This window comes from Tachyglossus aculeatus, chromosome 26 (assembly GCF_015852505.1).
Source record: "Tachyglossus aculeatus isolate mTacAcu1 chromosome 26, mTacAcu1.pri, whole genome shotgun sequence".
NCBI lineage: Eukaryota > Metazoa > Chordata > Mammalia > Monotremata > Tachyglossidae > Tachyglossus > Tachyglossus aculeatus.
In genome coordinates this window covers 1,384,963-1,394,734 of record NC_052091.1, presented here as the reverse complement: position 1 = coordinate 1,394,734, position 9,772 = coordinate 1,384,963, and the positions used below count along the sequence as shown (strand labels likewise).

The following is a 9,772-nucleotide window of genomic DNA, read 5'->3' as shown; positions in this document are numbered from 1 at the left end:
CCTGTAGTGGATGCAGCAGCCTGGCAACAGGGGAGCCATCCGTGGGCCAGAGCAAGACTGGGCAAGGGCCTCCCCTCCGGTTGCCATCCCTCCCCCCCGCCACCCGCCCCCCACCCACCCCCATCCCGGTTTGCAGTGAGCTGTTACAGACTGAGAAACTGTTCCACAAACAACCCCCCCCCTCCCCATCCCACCCCCAACACACCAAAAACCACAGAGACAGCGTCCTAGGCCGCACGCAGGCTTCCTCCCGCCTCCGCCCGCCCATCCGTCCGCCGGTCCACCGGTCGGGACCCACCGCTCACAACACGCACGCACGCACGCACACGCACGCACATACACACAGAGCTTAACAAGGGTGTTTCAGTAACCACTTACGTAGCGTGTTTCACAGGGGCCCTGAACGCCAGATCCGGCTCTCAGCGCTTACTGCTAAGTGCTAGGTGCCCGACGTGGGCCGGCCGGGGGAGGGCAAGCCTGGACTGACGCGCGTGGCGGGGCCGACAGCTGGCCACCCCAGGTCCCCAGGCCAGGCCCTTCCCTCCCGCCCCGCGGCTCCTCCGGCCTGGCTGCCGGAGCGAGACCAGGGCCGGAACATGAGGTTTGTGTTCGTGCTTTTCCTGTTGTGTTTGTTCCAGTGTTCCTTGCGCCCAGGGCTGGTGGGCACAGCCCAGACAGAGACGGCAGGCCGGAGGGGGCCGGCTCCAGCCCTCGGGCTTCCTAGTCGGGGCCCGGACCCCCGCCGCCCTCCCGGGTCAGGAGCGGTGTTTCAAAGTCGGTTCTGTACAAGCGGCCGGCGCGGCCACACCTGGCAGCGTCTGGGGAAACGGCCGCGCGGCTTCGGTGCAGGCCCTCGCGGGGCGAGGCCTCCCGTGGCCCAGCGGCGTGGGGCCCAATCTGGGGCCCGTGCCCCTCACCCTGACCTGCCCGGTCCCGACGGGCCCCTGTGGACGTCACGGCCGGAGCGGCCCGAGCACGCACTGGCCTCGCGCTGGTCACAGTGGGGGTTGCTCGGCCTGAAGCTGCGGGAGCAGCGGAGGCTGCCCCGGGGACTGGGGGGTCGGCGGGGGAGACTGAGGCGGTGACGGCTGACTGCCCGGCGGGGTGGGGGCGAGGAAGGGGATGCCGGCGGCGGGCGCAGAGGGCGAGCTGGGCGTGGCGCCGGCCGGCTCGGAGAGCGGCCGGCTGTAGAAGAAGAAGGGGCACTGCTGGATGAACAGTTCGATGATTGTCTGGTAGGTGCGGGTGGCCGTCAGAGCGTCCATGGTGCTGAAGTCCGGACGCATCAGCGTGGGCCAGAAGCAGATGGACAGGTTTTCGCTCGTCATCAGATTGATTTTGTGGTTGTGGCTGACCCTGCAGGTAACGCCCCGAGGTCAACGGTCAGCCTGGCCTGGCCGCGGGGGGTGGCCAGCCGGCGAGGTCGTCCCCTCCCCAGCTCACGGCCATGGCGCGACCGTCCTCCAGGAAAAATGCCCATGGGGATTCCCGCTCTCCTCTGCCCTTCCCCCCTCACCGCGACGGTCACGTACTTGTTCAAGTGAGAGATGACATATTTGAAGACCTCGTGGTTCTCCTTGGGGAATTTCTTCAGCACCTCTTTGAGCGCGAGGAACTTCTGCTCCCGGTCGTTGATTTCTAGCGGAAGATTAAGTGCCGGTCAGGTAACAACAGTCCAGAATGGAAAAGGTGGGGTGGAGCCAGGGGGAGGGGTCACTGGGGAGCACCGACAGTTCTCAGCAGGCCCTGTGGGTCCCGGTTCATTCACTCGGAGGAATTGAGACAGGAACAGGGCTCAGCCGGCAACCCCACTGGCGTGTGTCTTCTTCCTACTGCTGCTCTTCCTTCTCCTCCTCCCCGTCCCCCCTCCAACCACCCTCCTCCTCCTCTGCGCAGCTGCCTCCTCCTTTACTCCCCCTTCCCAAAATCTCCTCCCATTTCCTTGCTCTCCTCCCACCCCAACTGACACTACACTTTTATTGCCTTATTACTGTATTGTACTTTCCAAGCGCTTAGTACAGTGCTCTACACACACTAAGTGCTCAAATACGACAATGTGAAAGAAGGCTAATCCTGCCGTTTGGGCCCGGGCCTAGGAGCGAGTGGCAGCCAGCAGTCTGGCCCAGTCCAGTCCAGAGTGTTGCGCCGGCCTAGTGGCAGGGCCCAGGGGACCCTCACAAGGTGCCCCGCACCCCTACCCCGAGCGGGGAGCCCAGTTCACACGGCCACGGCAACCTCGGCACTCCATCCGCCTCCCTGGAGCCGGTCCCTCTCCCAGTCGCGGTGCCCAGTTGCGGACAGTGTCCGCCCTGAGCTGGGGGCGGGGGGAGGAGGCTGCGCTGAGCTGAGTCACGATGGAGAAGAGGGTTCCTCAGCCTTTTGGAAGTCCCGGACTCCAAAAAGGAGGGAGAGGGAGAAGGGGAGTCGTGCACCATAGTATTGCTCCTTGGTACACCACTAGGTGGGGCCACACTCCAGGGCCGGGTTGGCAGCTCTGCCCGGTGCCCGGTGCCCGGTGCCCGTCGTCGGCACCATGGGGTTCTTTCTGCAGGTAGCAATGCTCCTCGCTGCTTCGAGGAGAGCCCTGGCTGCCACTCTCGGGTTCCCATCAGGTTCGGCGGCCCAGACGCCAGCCAGCCCGACACCACGGGCCTCTCCCCGAGGCCCGCTGACCGGTCAGTCCAGGGGGGTGACGGGGGCAGACTGGTGGGATGGTGTCTCCGTGCCAACTGCTTCCGAGAGGCCACAAGAGCAGTGGCAGCAGCAGTTGGGGACACCTGGCGGGCTTCGCCAGATCCAGGGAGTTCCCAGCACCTGCCCTCCGGCCCTTCAGTGAGGCAGGACCCCCCCAACCAAACCCCTGGAGCCCCCCGCCCGCCCTGAGGGGTCTCGAGCGGACTCACTGTGAGCCTCCACCAGGTCGATCTGCATGCTGTAAGGCACCAGGGGGTCGGGCAGCTCGGAGAAGAAGCTTTTCATGGCCCCGGCCACCGTGTTCACGGTGAAGTCCTTCTCGGCCAGGTCCAGGCTGTGATCTGCAAGGAGGATGGGCCCCGCTCAAGATGGGCCGGCGGGGTACTTGGGGCTGGGGGCGCAGGCCCCCTGAAATGAGGAACCCCGGGCACCCAAATTAGATCGCCGGTTCAACCCTTTTGAGAGTGTAAGAGAACCAGATCCATCATCGGTGCTCCGGCTGATGACAGTTAAACGTCGATGGGTTCTGAAGCCGCCACTCAGGCAAAAGATACAAGTGGTTGGGAGACATCTGGCCTCCCAGCAACCCCTCCCAGTGGGACCCCTGCTCTAGCCCTCCCTGCCTGTTAAGGGTCAAAATTCTTCTCAGGCTTTCCCAGAACGCAGCCTCCAGGAGGCCGCCCACTGGCCACCCAACCCCGGGCGACGGCCAGATGGCACATCGTGGCCAGCCTGATGGCTCATCAGCCCTGCAGTCTGCTCCTGGGTGGGCACCATTGGTGTGGTGGGAGTCAATGCCCCTAACGCTCCCTCCGTCACCCTGACTGAGGGCGGCCTGCGGGTCTCTTCCAAAACCTGGAATGCCCAGCCCTGCCCGCTCCGCACGGCGCCTTGGGGGTGCCAGTCCAGTCGGCTCTGCCTGTTCTGGTGAAGAAGCCCTTCCCAGAATCTGCCGGGAACCTGCCGTCTTGGCTGGCCTCCGGGATCCCGAGGCCTGGTGCTGCAGAACTGGGGAAGAGGTTCCTAACTCTGCAATTCGGAAACCTCCCGCCTAGTCTCACTGGGATGCTGCCCTGACCCGGCGGGGACCTCCGATCAAGCCGGCACCTGCCCTGGGGCCTCCCTCCCAGACTCCAGGGCCAGAAGCCCCGTCAGTTATGCCCCAAAGGGGAGAGCGCTGTGGAAAGAGAGTGGGCACTGGAAGGGGTGCCAGAGACCCAAGCTCCTACCGCCCTGTGGGCCGTGAGCCTACAGACGTGACCGCGGTCATCCCGGCCCGGCATACGTCATCCCGGGCCCCGCAGACATCACCTTGATCAAACTGCCTCTGAAGACTCTCCATCTCAGACTTGTTCCCACTCACACGGTAGATGCCTTCGGTACTCAGCCCTGAAGAAAGAAGAACAAGCAGTGGTGAGAGCCAGAAACCCTGGCGGGGATCTCCGGGACCCCGGGCCGGGATCGCTGGGGCAGGTAGGACCCACGGTGCAGGAATAAGGGATTTTCCAAGCGGCGGGGGGAATCATGGCTGACACAGGCCGCATGGGCAGGTGAGGGTGAGCAGCCCTGGTCCGGAGGGTCCAGTCTCTCAGGAGAAGGGGTGCCCAGGACAGCCACCACAACCCTGGTGAGATCGGACAGGCGGGGGGACCTGTTCCTTTCATCCCAGCATCACCTGCACCAGCCCTGGAGAGGTCCAGGAGCTGCGGTGTCTCCTTTCCGTGAACACGGGCCCGCCTCCACCTGCCGCCTGCCTGGCCCCTCACCGTGCACCCGCTTGGCAGAAATCTCCTCTAACGTGGCCATCCAGCCCAGTCCTCACCCCACCCAGCGCCACGCATAATTAGAAGGGGCATCATTAGCCTGGCCAGAACAATTCATTAGAACCACTAATTACACACCAATTAAACAAACAAAACCTCAGCAGCCGTGGCAAAGAACAGCAGCAGAACCGGCAGCCTAGCAATGGGGAGGACGGGGGCAGAGCAGGGATTGGTGGGGGAGGGGGAAGGAAGGAACGGGAGCCAGCAGGTGCTTGCTGGGGTAGGAGAGTGCCACCCATCCCTTTCCGTGCCAAACGGAAACTGTCCCATCATCACCTTTAAGGCAGTCAGTTGGCTCGCCCCCTTTTACCTTGCCTCCCTCACCATTCACCGCAACCCATCTCCACGCTTCACTTCTCCAGCGCCAACAGCTCAGTATACCTCGACCTTGTCCGTCTCGCCACCGAACCCTTGCCCACATTCTCCCTCCTCCTTCCTATCCAATAGACAGCTTCTCTCCACGTTTTCACAGCCCTACCGAAATAACGTCCTCCAGGAAGCCTACCCTGCCTAACCCTTCATTTTCCTTCCCTTCTGCTTCACCTAAGGGATCGGTGCACTCTGGATCTGCTGGGATACCCAGTCAATCCTCTGCACCATCACCAGCGTGGATAACTACCTGGCAAATAACCTAGGCCGGAGCCAGCCCAGGAGGTAAACTAAAACTCAGCCTAGTGCCCACCCGGAACGCGGGCCAGAGCCCTGGTACTTGTGGTCCCGAGGGCACGGGTTCGCTTTTAGCTCTGTGGCACATCTATGAGTCCCACTCTGCCCCCAGGTAGGGGACAGAGTGCCTGTTCTCCCCGGGTCCTTTGTTTATTCTCCTACTCTTTCTCCCTCTCCCTCCTAGCTCTGGCCCTGGCCACGTAGGTCTCCATGGCAGGCCCTCCTGAGGTCCTGGAGGTGGGGTCCGTTGCGGACTCTCCCTCTTGGGATGCCGGTATGGACCATGTCTCCCTGGAGTTCCCGGGGCCTTCAGTCAGGCCCCCTGCATGCCCCCACGAGGCTCCCTCTTCCAGCGGGAACGTGGGTCGCTTTCCAACAGCCTGGTGGGCCAGATCCCAAGCTAACACGGGTGTCCACTCTGACAGGGTGTCTGAGCCCCGAGTCCCTCAAGCCATCCCCTCCCTGCCACTGCTTACCAGGGTGTGTTATCACTGGCTGGGGTGGTTGGGGGGGCGTGGGGGGGTGGGGAGAAGAGGGAAGGAGGAAATCTCTCAGTTGCTAAAAAAACAGTCTCACACACACACACACACACATACACACACAGATGGACGGGCAGGAAGCCTCATTATGCGATGACACACACCCTGAAAAATGCCTATGGCCACCCCCTTTCAAGGCTGGGGGATGGGAGGGCCAAGGCGTGCACTGGGCCGCCGCCGCTGCCACAAACAGCAGCAACAGCAGCAGGCTCCGCCAGTAGCCCCTGTGGGCCTCAGAACTCCGGGGAAACTTTCTGCCAGGACCCGGGCCCTGGTGCCAGAGAGCTTGATGGGTCTGGATCTCACCTATTGTCCCCAGGCGAAGCCCCCCACCCCCCGCCAGCCCAACCTAACCGAGTCACGCATGTAAGGGGGGCCGCTGGGCCCAGCACTCTTAGGAAAGGAGAACTGAGTTATGGTGAGGCCCGGCCCTTGGGGTCTGGCATTTTCGCTCCCGCCCCCATGTCCCTGCCCTCTTTAGCCCCCGGTGGGAAATCCAGCCGGAGGACAAACGTTCTCCCCACCAACAGTGTTCTGCTCAGCGTGAGTGATTCGGCCCGAGGAATGCGGAAATGCCACACCGCCTGGCCTGCCGCCCCAGCACTCAAAGGCACTTCCCAAGATGCTCCGGGTGGCTTCCGCGCCCAGCAGCCAAGGGAGGCGGTCTGGACCGGCTCTGCCCGTTGGTAGCACCTGGTCTCAGAGGCAAACGGGAAGCCGAAGCACACACAGTGACCGGAGAAGCCACGGCACCACAGGGCCGGCTGTCGGGCGCTCAGGCAGGCTTCGGCTCTGGAGGCCCCCTTCCCTTCCTCCCGTCCACGAGGGTGAGCTTCAACCCATCACCGGACTCCACCCGGGGCCCGTGGGGCACAGCTGTCACGGGTCGGGGAGCGAACCCTGCCCCAGGCCATGTTCACTGCAACACGGTGGGAGAAGCCGCCTGTGTGCATCTCCAGGGCCGTCTACACGGGGCCCCGCACCGCACCCGGGCAGTGGGTAGGACTCCCATTCCTCCCCCGCCATCCTGTTCTGGCTGCAACGGGCGACTGGCACCACCACTGGCTTTCACCCCCTGGCATCAGCAGACACCCATCAGTGGGCAGGGCCTGGGTGGGCAGGATTCGGGTCTCAGGCTCTGATGGTCCCTCTCCAAACGCCCTTCCGGTGCACAGCAAGGCCCCCAGGGCCGCGACCGGCGTCCCCTCCCACAGCTCACCTGTCGCTTCAATGTATTCAATACAGCGCTCGATAAAGATGGGAATCGGCCTGTCAGGAGTGACCACCGTGGCCAAGGGAACCCCAAAATAGTTACTCTCCCACATCGTCTTGGTGATGGACGGCCGGGGCTTGGGCTTTGGTTTCTGTCAGGGAGAGACGGGACAGTCTGGTTAGCGGCCAGGCGGCAATGGAGGGGACCACCTCTAGCCCCCCACCAAGGAGGCAGCGGTGCAGGGGCCTGTCTCTGGTCCATCCCCAGAGATACGGCGGCACCCCACAGGCTGGACAGACGAGCCAGGTGGGGGTGGGGAGGGGAGGCACCCAAGGGAGACCCACGGTCTTTCTCCAGCCGCTACCGGCTGCTTCCCGCGTCCCCGGCTGGCAGGCAGCAGTCCAAATCACCCCAACGAGAGGCCACCATCACAGGCTTGGCCAGCACATGCATCCGACACCCCTGACTGGATGTATCGGGGCAGGGGCCTGGAAGAAACAGGTAGCTCCCCAAACGGCCCCGCTCAACGAGAATCTCATTCTGGAGACAAGACGTGGTCCTCAGAAGCCAGCTGTCCTCCTATTTTGCCAAAGGGAAGAACGGACAAGGAACCCAGAGCAGAAACCTGAGCTAGTTGAGAACCTCTTCTGGCCATCCCCTACCCACCTAACCAGGTTCCACACCTCTCAGGGTCTCAGTGCCCTCTTCTCAGGAGCGGGGATGAGACAGAGAGCCCCGCTCAGCCAGCGGTTCCCACTGGGAGCCGTATGACTGCCCCTTCTCTTAGCCACTAAAGCCCCTGAACAGTTCAGGTGATGTGAGTCGGGAGGGCAGCGAGGCCTGGCATGGTTGCCCCAGCCTGGGGTCGGCAATTCCAATTCTAACGGGACACAAATGAGTTAGCAGGTGGGTGGGTAAGGTCCCAGGCCAGTGGGTGAAAGGATCACCCAGGGCAGAGAGCACCAGTGGCAGGCAGCTGAGGTCTGGAGAGGAAAGAACAAAACGGGACCCTGCCAGAGGGGTGGCACTCCAGGGCTGCTTCACTGACCGGCCTCAAGGAAAATGCCTCCTGAAGCGGCGGTGGCAGGGAGGTTGGAAGGCACGCCAGTGCCATGCCCCAGCCTGCGCATCGTCTACAGGGCTCCCTCTGACCTGGGGGCCCCTGACTCGCTTCCATGTTGACATAGCAGGAGGGGAGGGATGAGGGAACCGGGTGTGGGGTTTCAGGTCCGCGGGGGTCAGGATGCCACCACAAGCGGGCAGCCGGCACTTGACCCACACCGAGGCGGGGCAGGGCCTCCACGACCAGGCGACCCGTGCGGAGACAGGGAGGGACTAGGGGTCCAGGCCCCCGGCCTCGGGGTGAAGGGGACTGCTGAGTCAGGAGGCAACGCAACCCATGGGTCCTGGGGCTCTGACCTGGGCCTCTTCTTCTCACCGACGGGATCCCCGGAGGAACCCCCCCGGAACCGATCCTGTTGCTTCCGGGGAGAAGGTGGGTCCCGGCCCATCCTCGCAAAAAGAAGTGCCCCCTCATGCCTCCATCCTCCCGATAGAAGCAAGGCTCTTCTCTCACCACATCTCCCACCCTTCCCCAGCACGTCCCTCCCACTTCCCTCCACCCTGGCGGGGAGGAACACCCTGACCCCCCTTCCGGGCTGCGGGGACCAACGGCGGGCCACCTCAGCTTCCCAGGCCAGTCGGCGCATCCGGGAGGCTTCCTCAGCCAGGCAAGGATCACGGGGGGGTCGGGGGGGGGGGCCCAGGAAACAGGCGGAGGATCCACTTGGATTTCATTAGCGGGACAGACTCTATTCTTCCAGAGTGGAGCCGGTCAAGCCAGTTGACGAGAGCGGAGGGAGCCCCTGGCCCTGCGCCCAGAGGGCCCGGAACGGGCCCTGCCGACCCAGTGGGAACACCAGGTGACCCCGTAAGATCCGCCCGGCAGCCACGCCTCGGGGTGTCGGCTTTCTCCTCGCCCTACTACTCCCTCCCTCTTCACTGGCGCTCTCATCCCCACGTCTGGGGCAGCTGCCCAGCCCTCTCCAAGGGCGAGCATCCCCGGCAGGTTGGGGTCCCCGGAAATGTACCCAGGCGCTCCGGCCCCCCCCACCGCCGGCCCAGCCTACCTTGGTGGTCCGGCGCAGGCTGCGCAGAATGTTCCTCCTCCTGGGGTCCTCATCCGCCTCGTAAGGGACGACGGCGTTGTCCCCCTTGTAGGCCGGCGAGGCCTGGTCATCGTCCTTCTTGCGGACGGGCCCCAGCTCATCGTCGCTGCCCACGCTCAGGCTGCTGCGGTAGCGGGCAAAGCGCCCCAAGCGGGCACAGCGGGCACGGTAAAGGGCGGGCTTGCGGGCGGCGGCGGCGGCGGCCGGGCGGCCCCGCTCCAGGGAGCCGCTGTCCAGCTCGCTGTCGCTGCCGTTGCCGCCGCCGTTGGCCTGGGCCTTGTTGATGTTGCGCACGGTGATGATCTTGCCCTGGGTGCTGTCGTGAGGCACCGAGTAGATGTTCTCCTCGTCGCTGCGTGGCCGGACCACCGCATCCAGGGGCTCCGCGTAGTCGGAGGGGTCGAAGCCGTCGGGGGGCAGCCAGGGGCCGGCCGCCAAGGACCTGCGGGGTCCGTCCCGGAGGCCCGGGTCCAGGGGGGCCGCTTCGAAGGGGCCGGCCGGTGGCGGCGGCGGCGGCGGCGGCGGCTTGGGCTTGGGGGGCCCCCGGTCGTTCAGCCGGCTCTCGAAGGCGCTGACGAGGAAGGCCAGCCCGTCGCCGGGCTCCGGCTCGGCCGGGAGCCTGGGGGGCTCCACGGGCAGGGTGGGCGCCGCCTCGTCGCGGAAGGGGCT

The 9,772-nt window shown here is 64.6% G+C and overlaps 1 protein-coding gene across 1 annotated transcript in view; it reads right to left on the bottom strand.

The window, feature by feature from the left end:
- Positions 1 to 228: 228 nt before the first annotated feature.
- Positions 229 to 9,772, bottom strand: part of ARHGAP35 (Rho GTPase activating protein 35) — a 31,150-nt gene continuing 21,606 nt past the window's right edge. The window contains 6 exon segments of the mRNA XM_038766821.1: positions 229 to 1,356; positions 1,533 to 1,638; positions 2,904 to 3,035; positions 4,006 to 4,083; positions 6,942 to 7,086; positions 9,065 to 9,772. Of these exon segments, the coding sequence (XP_038622749.1) occupies positions 996 to 1,356; positions 1,533 to 1,638; positions 2,904 to 3,035; positions 4,006 to 4,083; positions 6,942 to 7,086; positions 9,065 to 9,772 (1,530 nt within the window). The 3' untranslated portion in view covers positions 229 to 995.